The 14,960-nt window shown below is 50.2% G+C and overlaps 1 protein-coding gene across 4 annotated transcripts in view; it reads right to left on the bottom strand.

The window, feature by feature from the left end:
* The window catches only part of TM9SF4 (transmembrane 9 superfamily member 4), a 54,891-nt gene that overhangs the window by 11,219 nt on the left and 28,712 nt on the right, over nt 1–14,960 (bottom strand). For 3 of the 4 annotated variants that reach the window (XM_004061975.5, XM_055373290.2, XM_055373292.2), the window contains exons 4-13: nt 13,044–13,212; nt 12,814–12,943; nt 11,605–11,728; nt 9,500–9,618; nt 9,286–9,397; nt 7,853–7,923; nt 4,948–5,080; nt 4,005–4,086; nt 3,833–3,908; nt 822–905 (exon numbers count right to left, since the gene is read on the bottom strand). In XM_004061975.5, coding sequence (XP_004062023.2) covers nt 822–905; nt 3,833–3,908; nt 4,005–4,086; nt 4,948–5,080; nt 7,853–7,923; nt 9,286–9,397; nt 9,500–9,618; nt 11,605–11,728; nt 12,814–12,943; nt 13,044–13,212 — 1,100 coding nt within the window. The remainder of the gene's footprint in view (nt 1–821; nt 906–3,832; nt 3,909–4,004; nt 4,087–4,947; nt 5,081–7,852; nt 7,924–9,285; nt 9,398–9,499; nt 9,619–11,604; nt 11,729–12,813; nt 12,944–13,043; nt 13,213–14,960) is intronic. The other variant, XM_004061976.5, reaches the window with a different exon arrangement.

Raw genomic sequence — 14,960 nt, 5'->3', positions numbered from 1 at the left:
TGAATGTTTATAATGAGCAGCTGGTAACTGGGAGGAAAATGCTCAAAGGGAGAAGGAACACAGGGATAAAAAAGGTGAAGTGAGAGGAAGGGCATGACTGTGTCTTGAGGATTGCTTCCTAAGTTGCTGGGAAAGAAACCCCTCCTCTGTACGCCTGGACGTGAAGCCTCATGCAAGGACCTTTACCGCCACCCCCAGGTGGAGGGCAGAGGGCTCTACGTGCTAAGGCTAGGATAGCAAAATGCCTGCCCCATCTCAACTGCAGTCCTGCTAATTGACCAAGACCCCACCCCACCTCCCCACAACTGGGTTCAAAATCCTCCTCAGTGAGTCTTGGACAGCTGCTAGTAACACACTGGACTGGGGCTGGCAGGATTCCCAGCTCTAAGGGTAATACAACCTGATCCTTCCTTTCCTCTCTCCTCCACCTGCAGGGGCTGGTGCTGAGGGGCAGGGACACTGAGGAGGACAGGCTTGCTTAGGGATAATGACCTAATAAACTCACACTGGGCAGCTCACTCTTGGTTAAGACAAAGGGAAATTCCCCAGTTGGCCGCTGGACTGTGGAAACCTCCCTTTAGAGAAGTGGGCTTGGGCCAGTTGACTGAAAGATCTCACAGGAAGGCCAGGGCCAGGGCATGACACACCAAGGGCAGGGCTGGGGAAACCCCAGCTGGCCCTCTGCCCTCATGGCTGGGAACGTAACTCTGGGGACTCAGAAAAGGGAAGGGAATGGCAGGAAGCGGCTTTTGGGAGTGGGGCTGAGTGCAACTGGTCCTCGCTTGCTGGGGAGGGGCTGGAAGGGTAGGGGAGGCACTTACCGCTCCTGATGAGTGCTTTCCCCAAATGAAGCAATTCAATACGAAGCAGATGCCAAAAACCACACCAGGGTACAGAGTTGCCGTCTGGAGCAAGAGGGGCCGGGTTGAGGAACAGCATCCAGGGACCTCCCCAGCCTGTCCCGGTGGGGCCCCCAGACCAGAAGCTCTTAAGCCCTCCTTGTCTTTCAGACTCAGCTCAAGCATCATTCCTTCCAGAAAGTATTCCCTGACCCTCAGACTGAGCAGGACTCTGTTCTATGCCCTCTCAGGTCCCTAATACTGCCCCTTCTTGCTCTCATCCCAGTTCGTAATTACATATTTTGGCTACCTGATCAATATCCGCCTATCCCCAAAAGACTGTGAGCTCCTTGGGAGGAGTGTGTCTACCTTGTTCTCTGATGTACTCTCATCACTGAGAACACGGTAACTACTCTGGCCAGGCGTGGTGGCTCATGCCTGCAATCCCAGCACTTTGGGAGGCCAAGGTAGGTGGATCACCTGAGGTTAGGAGTTTGAGACCAGCCTGGTCCACATGGCGAAACTCCGTCTCTACTAAAAATACAAAAAATAGCCGGGTGTGGTGGCTCACGCCTGTAGTCTCAGCTACTCAGGAGGCTGAGGCTGGAGAATTGCTTGAACCCGGGAGGCAAAGGTTGCAGTGAGCAGAGATCGTGCCACTGCACTCCAGCCTGTGCGACAGAGCGAGATTCCGTCTCAAAAAAAAAGAAAAAAAGAACACGTTAACTACCCAATATATACATATGTAAAATTTTTTTTTTTTGAGGGGCAGAAAAATTACCTCCAGAATCGCTTGAGCTCAGGTGTTTGAGACCAGCCTGGGCAACATGGTGAAACCCTGTCTTTACAAAAAATTAGCCAGGCGTGGTAGTACGCACCTGTGGTCCCAGCTACTTGGGAGGCTGAAACAGATGGATTGCTTGAGCCCGGGAGGCAGAGGTTGCAGTGAGCCGAGTCATGCCACTGCACTCCAGCCTGGGTAATAGAGCAAGACTCTGTCTCACACACACACAAAAACCCTAAAAAACAACTTTAACAAAACACGTATGTCTGGGCCCCAACCCAAACTGCCTAGAAGGATGGTGAAGCTCTGAGTCTTGGGGTGGCAGATGCTGGGTTCCTATGTACCTTGTCTCACCTAATCCTCACGCAAGTCTGGAAGGAAAGTCTACCATTATTCCTTTTAATGAGGACACTGAGGCCTGGTGATGTTAAAGACAACCCCACCACCTCCACGTCACCCAGCCTCCTGAAGGTGCAGCAGAGGTATAAACGCAGGCAGTCTGACCCCAGAGCCCATGCTCCTGACCTACTGCAGTGTATTCTTGCCAGTCAGAATCTCTTGGGTGGGGTATAGGCACAGGGATTCTAGTCTAGTCAATGCACCAGAGTTACAGTTGAGACTTTTTCTTCTATTTTCTTCAGAGACAGGGTCTCACTCGGTCACTCAGGCTGGAGTGCAGTGGTGCAATCATAGCTCACCGCAGCCTCAAATTCCTGGGCTCAAGTGATCCTCCCACCTCACCTGCCTGATTAGGAGGACTACAGGCACATGCCACCACATCCAAGTAATTTATTTTTTGTAGAGACAGGGTCTCACTGTGTTGCCCAGGCTGATCTCAAACTCCTGGGCTCAAGTGATCCTCCTGCCTCGGCCTCCCAAAGGACTGGGATTAGAGGCGCTAGCCACCACAACCGGCATGAACCTTCTTGCCACACTGATCATCAGGCCAGGGACTGCTGTGGCAGCCTGAGCATCCAGGTGGGTCACTAACCACAATGACAAAGGCCCTCTGGAACCTGATGCTCAAACCTCCATTGCCAGTTTCATCATTAGCTGGGTGTGGTGGTGGGCACCTGTAGTCCCAGCTACTCGGGAGGCAGAGGCAGGAGAATAGCGTGAACCCAGGAGGCAGAGCTTGCAGTGAGCCAAGATCACACCACTGCACTCCAGCCTGGGCAACAGAGCGAGACTCTGTCTCAAAAAAAAACAAAAAAACAAAAAAACAAAAAAACAAAATTAGCCAGGCATGGTGGCATATGCCTGTAATCCCAGCTACTCGGGAGACTGAGGCAGGAGAATAACTTGAACCCAGGAGGTGGAGGTTGCAGTGATCCGAGATCACGCCATTGTACTCCAGCCTGGGCAACAAGAGCGAAACTCCATCTCAAAAACAAACAACAACAACAAAAAAACAAAAAACAATTCAGGAACATTTCTTTGATCCTTCCAAAATAGTCACGGTCACAACTTTTCTTTACCGAGGGCTTACTTTGTGCCAGAAGCGTCGCAGCCAGAACTGATACAGCCTGAGCTCTCCTTGAGCTTTTGACAGCGGTGAGAATGGTTTCAGAATCCTGGGCCCAGAGACTTCTCTGAGTGTGGGCACCCAAGAGTCCTCCTAGTCCTCTAAGAGACTCACTCGCTCTAGGAGAAGGGGCTCGGAGCTCCCTGGGAGGTGAGGTCAATCTCGAGACCCCCTCTGGTTTCTACGCGCTTTTCTGCTGCCAAGAACTCTCCTTACCTCCAGGAGGCCAGAGAAGGGCAGCAATCCTCACCAAAGAGAAATGCAGGCACCAGCCTGGAAAATGGGCTGACAGGAACTTGGGTCTGGCCTCTTCAGGCGTAGGCAGGCAATTCCCTCTTTACTCAGGGTGTTCTCTCAGCTGCCCTGCTATTCTAAATCTTGTTATTCTGAATCCCCTATTTCTTCTCTTGCTTGAGCCATCAGACAATGTCAGCTAAAAATGACCTAAGTTCAAATCCCTCATTTTACAAATGGGGCAGTGGAGGCCCTGGGAGGTTCTGCTGTGAGCCTGTGGGTAACAGCCTGGGATTCCTGCCCTTGAACCTGTGCTCCTCCTGCTATGTCTTGCTGCTGCTCAGCTTCTGGCCCAAAAATCCCCACCAGGACCTGCCTACCTCCTCCTGAGGAGCCCAGGAAGAAGCTTCTCTGCTTCCCACCAAACAAGAGAAGGTTTAGGACACTCACACAGAAGGCTCCTTTCTTCCACCGATGGCCTTTTAAAGTGCGGTACAGACGGCCAGCAGAAAATCCGCCAAACACCCTGTGGGAAAATGGCAGGGATCCACACCAAGGGGACCCATTAGCTGGCGTGGAGGAGGCCTGTGCCGCCCCCGGGAGCCCACTCAGACACACCTACCCCATGAACATGAAGAGGAAGCAGGCTGTGGTCATGAGAGCTCCCCGGCTGGAGGGCGACAGCATCCCAAGCATGGCTACAACTGTGGAGGGAGGGAGGGAGGAAGGGCAGAGAAAGGCAGGGTGGCTGATCACCAGGCCTCTAGCCCCAGCCCCAGCCCCAGCCCCAGGCCCACCTTGGACAGGCTGACAGGAGGACTCTGGGCAGATGAGGCTCCCCATCCCTTGTCTTCTCAACAGCATAGTCCCCTACCCTCTACAGGGGAAGACTGGGTCTTAGTTGGGGTTCGGAGGGGTGCAGCAGCTGCTGGGCCTTAGCTGGCCAAATCTCAACCGCAGCTTTCGGTCCACAGAGCACTTGCAGTGAGTCAGGTGCTGGGCTGAGGGCACCACAAATGCCAGGTCTCTGAATCCACCTTACCAACTCTGCAGGGTGATTACTTTCCCTATTTTTCAGATAAGGAAACTGAGGCTCACAGAGGTCAAGTGGCCTGTCCAAGGTCACAAAGCTTGGAGGCATGAGGCTGAAATGTAAATCTAGGCAGACTGACTCCAAAGCTGTCTAAAATTACTATATATTAGTGGGGTTTTTGTTAAAGAAAAAAATATTTGATTTCAATCCTAATCCTGGTACTGACTTTGGGCAGGTCACTTGGCCTCTGACTACAAAAGGAGGCCAAGCTCGCAGCAATGATGTGTTGCCTCATTGATGGAGGAGACATGGTGGGCTCTGTAAACGGCTGTGAGGTGAATCACCAGTCCTGGGCTGGGGCTGGGGCTGTTGCTGAGATAGACGGCCTGTCTGGCCCAGAGATACTGACATGCCCACTTGGTGCCAGGAGCTTGGTTCCCTTTCTCCAGGGAGGGAAGCCCACCCTTCTCTCCTTGAGGCACCTGGAAGAGGAAGCCATGCCCCCATGCCCAGCCCCGCTGGGCACACTCACAGATGACGATGAGGATCATACAGAACAGCTGAATGCCTGAGCCCAGCAGGGAGCTGAGGATCATGGGGTACTGGGGGGGCCTGAAGACGTCGCCGTGCACCAACTTCCACCCAGACTCCTCCATGGTGTCTTCCTGTAGCGAAGGGCCAGAGTGAGGCTGGTTGTTGAAGATGGAGGCAGCTCTTGCAGGGACCACCCCCAAGGTGACAGCTGACACCCTCAGGTGCCAACCAGCGCTGCTCTGACACAGGAGTGTAAGTGATGGGAGAAAGTGCTTATCTGAAATTGTCACAAGAAAAGGAGGCCACAAACCTGATGCCTGTAGCTGCGTAAAAGGAAAATCTCTTTAAATTCCACAAACCTTGTTTGTGGGAAAATAATGTAAATACCTCAACTCACTAAAATGTCAACTGTAAGAGTTCTTGGGTGGTGAGATTTGGAGTCAATTTATTTATTTTTTCTGATTATAAAAGAAATATGCTTTCTTACTTGTGTAATAAAAAAAGTAAAAATAATTTGGTATGTAGCATGAAATTCAAATGAACAAAAAGTAATACATGTTTATTATAGAAAAATTTAAACAGAACGATATAAAAATAAAATGATTTGATACTCCCACTTAGTAACACTGTTTTGATATAATTCCCTTAATCTTTTATGTATATATGTGTATATGTATGCTTTAAACAATAACATTGGGATCACACTATGTACTTTGTTATTTTCAGTTGGTATTTGTGAACATTTCTTCAGGTCAATAAAAGCTTGACATTTTATTTCAAAGCTGTAATATTTCTGGCTGGGCGCGGTGGCTCACGCCTGTAATCCCAGCACTTTGGGAGGCCGAGGCGGGCGGATCATGAGGTCAGGAGATCAAGACCATCCTGGCTAACAGGGTGAAACCCCGTCTCCACTAAAAATACAAAAAATTAGCTGGGCATGGTGGCAGGCGCCTGTAGTCCCAGCTACTCGGGAGGCTGAGGCAGGAGAATGGCGTGAACCCGGGAGGTGGAGCTTGCAGTGAGCCAAGATCGTGTCACTGCACTCCAGCCTGGGCAACAGAGCAAGACTCTGTCTCTAAAAAAAAAAAAAAAAAGGCTGTAATATTTCTACACCAAGTCTTGGTGTTTTGAATCTTGCCTTAGAAAAATAATAGAAGAATTGCTGTGCAAAGCAAGTTGCCTGTTTTAGTTCTTTTTTGTTTTTGTTGAGGTAGGATCTCCCTATGCTGCCCTGGCTGGTCTTGAACTCCTGGCCTCAAGTGATCCTCCTGCCTTGGCCTCCCAAAGTGCTGGGATTACAGGCACGAGCCACCATGCTCAGCCTGTTTTACAGTTCTTGATATCCACTGCCAATCACTTTTCAGAAAGCTATCAACTTATACTTCCATGGGTGGTATGGAAAGATGCTTGGTTCACATTAACCTTACCAACAATTAGTACTGTTAAAAAAAGAAAAAAAGTCTGTGCTAATATGATGGTCCAAAACGGTCTTCTCAAGATTGTTTGAACCTGCATTTTGTGGGGTTATTCCTGAGGTAAAAACAGTTTTCTCTTGCTTACTGGGCATATTGCAGTGTCTTGCCTGTAAATTTCCTGTTCATCATCACATTCGAAATTTTAGATTTTTTGGTTTTATTTATTTATTTATGAGACGGAGTCTTGCTCTGTTGCCCAGACTGTAGTACAGTGGTGTGATCTCGGCTCACTGCAACCTCCGCCTCCCAGGTTCAAGTGATCTCCGGCCTCAGCATCCCGAGTAGCTGGGACTACAGGCGCCTGCCACCAGGCTCAGCTAATTTTTGTATTTTAGTAGAGACAGGTTTTCACCATGTTGGTCAGGCTGGTCTTGAACTCCTAACCTCAAGTTATCTACTGTCCTCTAGTTTTTTTTTTTTTCCTTTGGAGACAGAGTCTTACTTTGTTGCCCAGGCTGGAGTGCAGTGGCACGTTCTTGGCTCACTACAACCTCCGCCTCCTGGGTTCAAGTGATTCTCCTGCCTCAGCCTCCTGAGTAGCTGGGATTGCAGGTGCATGCCACCACGCCCAGCTAATTTTTGTATTTTTATTAGAGACGAGGTTTTCACATGTTGGTCAGGCTGGTCTTGAACTCCTGATATCTCAAGTGATCCACCTGCCTTGGCCTCCCAAAGTGCTGAGATAACTAACAGGTGTGAGCCACCGTGCCCAGCCCCGACCTAGTTTTTTTTTTAAAACAAAGAGATTTTATATGAATTATTTAAACTGTGCCACTTTTTTCAAGTTTGTTGCAGATATTGTTTGCCATTGTGGCCTTCTGTTTTGTTTATGTATTTGGCATGCAGAATAGTTTTACAATTTTTAATGTCAAATCAATCAACTATTTTTTGTGATTTCTTCCACTGTTTTTATGCTTTAAAATTAGAAAGGCCATCCCTATCACTTTGGGTGAATAAAACTTTTTTCCTTACTTTTTTAGTATTACATTTTTAGTATTAAAAGTATACTAGGCCAGGCGTGGTGGCTCATGCCTGTAATCCCAGTACTTTCGGAGGCCAAGGCAGATGATCATGAGGTCAGGAGATTGAGACCATCCTGGCCAACATGGCAAACCCCGTTTCTACTAAAAAATACAAAAAGTTAGCAAGGTGTGGTGGTGCGTGCCTGTAGTCTCAGCTATTCGGGAGGTTGAGGTGGGGGAATTGCTTGAACCCGGGAGGTGGAGATGGCAATGAGCCGAGATCACACCACTGCACTCCAGCCTGGTGACAGAGCGAGACTCCGTCTCAAAAAAAAAAAAGTATACTAAACTGTTTTAGTTTTTTGAGGTTTCCTCTTTGAATGATAATATACACACACATATGCACACACACGGTCCTCCTCCCCTCCCCATCCAACTTCATCCCTCCCCAGCCAAGACCTCGTACAATGTCATCCTCCTTGTTGTAGTTGGCAATGTCCTTCCGGAGGGTCCGAATGATAATCATGCTCAGGATACCTGAAATAGATGGTGGTGAGGATGAGGAGAAGTTGGCGCTGCCAGCAAGCCCATGCTCCATGCCCTCCTAGACATGATGTTTTACTTTGCGACAGCTGGCTTGCACGGCTTGCTCCATTATGAACTGGCTATGCAGCCACCTCAAGGCCTCTTCTTGGGGGAGCTCCACTCCAGCTACCAGGGGAGGAGAGCACAGAGCATGGAGGTGGGGAGGAAAGGGTTGCTGGGATGGATAGGGGTATCCTGGGGAGAGGAGCATCCCAGCTGTTCCATGGCTTGGTCCTACTGACTTCTCAGCTCATGTGTCCAAGGGCTGCCTGTGGCTCCACCTCTGGCTATCTGCTGCTTCAGTTGGCTCCTGGCCTCACTATGTTCTCATCGGCACGCCTTTCTTCAAGCTATCCTTTTTGCCCAGAATGTCCCGCCGTATCCTGACTGACTCCTACTCGTGCTTTGAGGCTCACTCTGGGCATCTTCACATCCCAGCACCCTCAACAGTACAGAGCCACTCCCATCCCCATTTGTACTTTCCTGTTTCCCTCTCTAGGCAGCACTGCAGTGGTTAAGAGAATGGGCCATAATGACCTTGAGTTCACTTAACATTTTCGGGCCTAGTTCACAGGGCTTCAGGGATTGAAATGTTTGTAAAGTGCTTAGTTCAGCAGCTGGCCCTTTGGTAAATGTTTAATAAACAGTATTTAGCATTATCTGTGCTTCTCATATGATAGTGAAACCATCAGTGTCATTCTACCCCTGCCTACCACCCTCTCACCACCCGGTTTCTTGCTGAGCTTATCTCGCTGCAGGACCATGATCCTCACTGGCACAGACTTTTCCCAGGTCTCTGGATGGTGGCTCCTTATCGTAAAGAAAGGTCTTCCCCAAAGAGCCTTCACACTATCCTCAGCTATTGTGTATTTGGCCACCCTGTTGATCTGCTTCATAGAATGTATCACTATCTGCAACTCCTCTACTTATTTGCTTTTTTGTTTCTCTCCCACCACTAGAATATAGGCTCTACGGGAGCAGAGACTGGGTCGGGCTTGTTCACACCATATTCCCAGCATCTGGCAAAGTGCCTGGCACAGAATGAGCAACAACAACATCTTGTTGAATGAATCAAGAATGTGTGCAAGCTCAGGTGTGTCTGTCCTCCATGAATGAGCTCTCCAGAGTTCTAGAGCTCTCTAGAGATGAGTCTTGTTTACCTATGTACACCTGATGCTTAGCAGAGCCCTGATGTCTGTTTTTGACCTACGCCTGACCCTGAGAACACCCTGGAAGTCCCCCATACATGATGTGATGTCTCAGTCCCTCAACCCCAACCCCCATCCCCTTTCCTTCAACCCACAGATCTCTCACCTGACAGGAAGAAGACCACAACAACGGAGTTAATGATAGAAAACCAGTGGATCTGGACGTCACTCATGGTCAGGTAAGTGTCCCAGCGAGAGGCCCATTTGATGTCACTTTCCTGGCAGGTGGGAGGAAGCACTTAGAGTCAGGCCTCCTGCTGGAGAACCTGACACAGACCAGAGCCCTCCTCCCCTGCCCATGAGCTCCAGCCCCTTCTCACCTCCCAGTGGACAGAGTAGGTGAAGTACAGCTGATTCTCCTTGGTGGGGTCAATTTCTTGGGGCGAGGAGTTGGTACCCTCGGGCAGAGTGCACGAACTCTTCTCATCTGCTTTGAGGTCTGAGAGAGACACAGACTCAGTCTGTTCCTGTGGTGGCCAGTGCCACTGCCCAGGGGCTATTCCAGGGGCTGCCCTCAAGGCTGCCTATTGCGGAGACCCAGCCTCCAGGGTCTGAGTGGAGATTGGGAGCACAATGGGCAACAATGGGTTTTTTTCATTTTTTATTTTTAAACCTTATTTTTTTAGAGATAGAGTTTTGCCCTGTCACGCAGGCAATGGCACAATCATAGCTCACTGCAGCCTCAACCTCCCAGGCTCAAGTCATCCTTCTGCTTCAGCTTCCGGAGTAGCTGGGACTACGGGTGTGTGTCACCACACCTGGCTAATTTTAAGAAATTTTTTTGTAGGGACAAGGTCCTTTTATGTTTCCCAGGCTGGTCTTGAACTCCTGGCCTGATGCAATCCTTCTGTCTTGGCCTCCCAAAGCGCTGGGATCACAGGTGTGAGCCACCATGCCTGGCCAACAATGGTTTTTGAAAATTATTCCTCAGAGCCCTGACTTTCTGAAGGTCCTTAGGGGCTGCAGAGAGGCCTGTGCATGGGGGAAGGGAGGGGCCTGAGTCGGAGTTCCTCCCTGAGTCAGTGTTCCTTCACTCAATTCAAACATTCACCTACCATCCAGCCAGTCCCATTCAGCATAAAACCTTGATCCATTCCATCATGGCTACTCATTCATTTAGTCTGTCTCTAAAGCCCTGGCACTTTCGTAATCAATCATTCAGATGTTTTCTCCATTCATTTGCTCATCTGTTCATCCTGTTATCCATCTACTCATTCAACCAACAACATATAATAAGCACCAACTATGGGCCAGGTACTGTGCTAGGTGCTTAAGATAAAATGGTGAGCTGGGCGCGGTGGCTCACGCCTGTAATCCAAGCACTTTGGGAGGCCAAGGCAGGCAGATCACGAGGTCCGGAGTTTGAGACCAGGCTGGCCAACATGGTGAAACCCCGTCTCTACTAAAAATACAAAAATTAGCCAGGTGCGGTGGTGGGCGCCTATAATCCTAGCTACTTAGGAGGCTGAGGCAGGAGAATTGCTTGAACCCAGGAGATGCAGGTTGCAGTGAGCGGAGATCGCGCCACTGCACTCCAGCCTGGGTGACAGAGCAAGACTCTGTCTTGGGGGGGAAAAAAAAGATAAAATGGTGAGAAAAGGAGACAGGGAGACTCTAAGCTTGAAGAGCCAGTGAGGGAGCAGGTGGCCTCAAAACTGTCACACATGCAAACGTAGAACTGCGCTTGGGAAGCTCCCAGAGGAGACGTGCTATGGAGCTCTTGAAGGGCAGGATCTATGTTTGGGACTTCTGTGTCTAATTTTGTTTGAACACTAAGTTCCACAGTGGAAAAAAAAAAAAAAGTCCAAATACCACCAACATGGTCAAAATCCTGGGCATGCTGCTTAATTAAAAAGCACACTGTGATGATCAAGGGCCAAGAGGTGAGGTGAAGCCGGACCAGCTCCTATGAGGCCCATCAGGACTGTGCTGAACTCTCAAACTCCCGCACACCTGTTGACCCTGGGCAAATTTTAGTTTATGCCAATCACTCACACAGCGGGAGAGGAACGAAGAAACCTGCTGCCTACAGGCTTTGTCTGTACCCTGGCCCCTTGTTCTCAACCCAGGGTGAGCTGGCTGGTTCTTGTGAGGAGGCCCAACAAAGCCCCAACTTGCTGTTTGGTCTTGGCCAAGTCACTAGCCCCTTTTCAGCCTCTAGTTCCTCCTCTGTAATCATCACGTACCTCCTGGGGTTGCTGGGAAGGGGTAAACTAGTAAGGTGTCTAGCCCGTGACACTGCAGCTGTCAGCTGCCCCCACACCCCGTCTTCTCTAATGAGAATACCATGATCCTACCTTGGCTGGGCCCACACGCCACACCCGAGCCCATCGGCCAGCTCGGGAGGGAGAAGAGTGCGAAGACCCTGCGTGGAGAAGCCCAGGCCCATCCAGCCCTGCCCCTCCGGCCACACCTCCCCACTCACCCTCCAGCCTGATGCTCTGGGGAATCACCTCGAAGCGGACGACACGGTACGTGTGCTCCTGGTCCTCTTCCATGTCCTCCCGATGATAGTAAAGGATGAATGAGAGGTGGTTGTGCAGGTAGATCTGAAACACAGCAACAGAGAAAGCACAACAGAACATCACTTAGGGATACTCTCCAGGTATTAGGGCCCTTGCCTCACCCAGCATGCCTGGTTGTACCAACCTTCCTAAAACACTGTTCTCATCACTCCCCTACTCAGAAGCTCTTCAAGGGCTCCCTGTGGCTTATCAGACAAAAGCCCATTTCTCAAAGTCTGGCATTCAAGGCCTTCTATCATCTGACCCTGATACAACTGGGTGTAATCATCTAAGTCACATGAGTTCACCTAGCCTCCCCTGCGCCCACCGCCCCATGAACCAGTCTCTACCCTGCAATCACTCCAACTAGAATGCCACCCCCAACTCCACTCAGCAAAAGCCCACCAACCTCTCATGGCCCACCTCCTCTGTGACAACCTGAGTGTAAAAGGAGCTCCCTCTGACCTCCCCTGCCATTAACGGCCAGTGAAAGGCAGCTGGGACTGGAGACCTAGAGCCTCCCACTGTCGGTTCTCTTCCCAGTTAGGACAGACGCCCTTTGGGGACAGGGGCTGCACCTCAAAACACATGTTTTTGTAATTTATTCCCTAACTAATATCTTTCAGTTTAGAAAGAAAGATAAGAGAATCAGGGCTATAATCATCACATTATTAGCTGATTCTCCAGGGCTGTGCTGGGAAGGGCTCACACGAATGTGCTAATTTACCCCGCCACTGCTGCTGCATACATTTTACAGCTAAGGAACCACAGGCTCAGGGTCACTCAGACAACTAGTAAGTGGGAGAGGAAGGATTCAAACCCAGGGAGCCTGCACACTCTTGACCACTCCTTAGCCCTCTCTCCTACATACTGATGAAGTTCCACGGTTTTTTTTTTATGTTGTTTTAATCTTACAAAAATGGAACCTAACTTCCTAAGAATTGTGGCTTCACCTCCCTGTAGCACCTCCCAGGGACTTGCCCGGAGCACTCGGACCTCTGACAGATCATCATGCCCAGGGCACCTGGAGAAACTTGCTGTGGCCAAGCCCCACCTTTTCTGTGGCCCCAAGTGCTCGGGACTCGTGAGGTGTGGCTCCCGGCCCTGTGAGCACGCCAAAGACACTCTACCTTGTTGACATCTGTGAAGCCGAGCCGGTAGCCGTGTTCAAACTGCACATCTTTTTCCTTCTTCTTGTCATCGCTGTCTCGGTTGGAGTAGAGCTCCAGCCGGGTGGCCACAGGCAGGTTGTCAGCAATGCTGGAAAGTGAAGGCCCCGCTCAGTCCCTCTCGACCGCCTCTCCCGTCAGTGTCCTCCCCTGTGTGAGCCTGAGGCAGCAGGGAGCAGAGGGCGACTTACAGGTGGACGTAGTAGTCTTCTGTGATCCGCTCGGCCACGAGTCGGCTCTGCTCCACTGTCAGGGTCACTGGCTTGTTGGACTGGCTGCACAGAACTTCACACTTCTTCTCACTGTTCATGAGAACCTGGAAAGGGGTGTTGACAATCCGGTCCCCTCTCAGCACCTCTCCTGCCGTTAAGAGAGACAGATCAAGCTCAGAGCTTCAGCCCTGAGGTTGCTGAGGTCAGCAGAGTCACAGAGACACAGGACTGCGGGGCAAACATGGGCTTTCAAGGACTTCAGCAGTGCCTCAGCCTGGCAGCCAATGCCCTTCCCATCGCTTCACGCCCAACGGTCCCAGCTAACCTCGACCTGCCACCCTCCTCCTTTGGGCTCTAGTGCTACCAGACCTCTTAGCACTCAGCACTCATCAAGCATCACATCCTTTTTTTTTTTTTTTGAGATGGAGTCTCGCTCTGTCACCCAGGCTGGAGTGCAGTGGCACGATCTCGGCTCACTGTGAACTCTGCCTCCTGGGTTCAGGCCATTCTCCTGCCTCAGCCTCCCGAGTAGTTGGGACTACAGGTGCGTGCCACCACGCCCGGCTAATTTTTTGTATTTTTAGTAGAGACAGGGTTTCACTGTGTTAGCCAGGATGGTCTCAATCTCCTGACCTCGTGATCTGCCCATCTCAGCCTCCCAAAGTGCTAGATTACAGGTGTGACCCACCGCGCCCGGCCAAGCATCACATCCTTCTATGCCTCTGGGCCTCAGTCGCTTCCTTCTCCTAGAGTTCCCTGCCCCACACTCCTGGCCTCCCCAGGAAGCCCAGTTTCCATTTCACTCTCTCTGGGAAGCCCTCCCTAACCCCTTCAGGACAAGCCCACCACTCCCTCCCCTGATTGCCCTGTGTGAGGGCAGCATTATGCAGTGGAGGGATGACTCTGACTCTCGGCTGTTTGCCTTAGCAGTCTTGGTAAGTCACTCCATCTCACTGAGCCTCAATGTCCTCATCCATAAAATGGGATAATAACAGTATCCACCTCACAGGGTTACAGTGAGAAATAAAGGAAGTCAATCCAATAAAGTAGCAGGCACAGAGTAGGCAGGCATCAAACGCTCTTTTATCATCAGCACCCGTTCCTATGTCAAGGATTTACTTTGCACAATGTGCTGATACAGTCATGTTTCTGGCTCCCCTACCTGACTATGAGCTCGTTACTGTTAAGAGCTCTTTTATCATCAGCACCCGTTCCTATGTCAAGGATTTACTTTGCACAATGTGCTGATACAGTCATGTTTCTGGCTCCCCTACCTGACTATGAGCTCGTTACTGTTAAGACTGTTTCCTATTTATCTCTGTGTCTTCAGATCCTGGTTCCAGCAGGGAGGGGAGCGGGGTGAAATCCAGCACCTGAGATTTTCAGCCAAAACGTCTTTTGACTCAATGAAGTGGCACCCCTTGTGTGCCTTTTGCCTCAGAGTAACCTGCTGCCAGATGTCACCCTAACAGGCACTGAGCAGTTAGGGACTATCAAGCAAACCCCATGGTGCTTTCATTCTGAGCTGTTCAACAATTGATGGACAAGATGAAGACTAATTAACACCTCCACATGCACTTGGTCTCGCACTTTTCCTCCAGTGTGGATCTGCTCGATAGGGCACTCTCCCTAGTCATCTAGTCATTCATTCATTCATCCGTGAACATGTACTGGGTACTGGCTACATGCCAAGCCCTAAAGATACAAAGTTGAATAGATGTACTCATAGAGTGCATGGCCTAGCAGGAAGATAGACTTTGCTGAATAATCAGCAAAATGAGAATATATAACTTGCTGCAGACACAGGGGAGTGGGTCTAGGACAGCTTCCCTGAGGAAGTGGTACTTGAAAGGAAGAGAGATGTTAACTAAGCAAAGAAATGGGAGAATATTCCAG

Source organism: Gorilla gorilla, chromosome 21 (assembly GCF_029281585.2).
Source record: "Gorilla gorilla gorilla isolate KB3781 chromosome 21, NHGRI_mGorGor1-v2.1_pri, whole genome shotgun sequence".
Taxonomy (NCBI): domain Eukaryota; kingdom Metazoa; phylum Chordata; class Mammalia; order Primates; family Hominidae; genus Gorilla; species Gorilla gorilla.
Note: the sequence above shows the minus strand (reverse complement) of the source record. Positions and strands in the feature narration are given on the sequence as shown.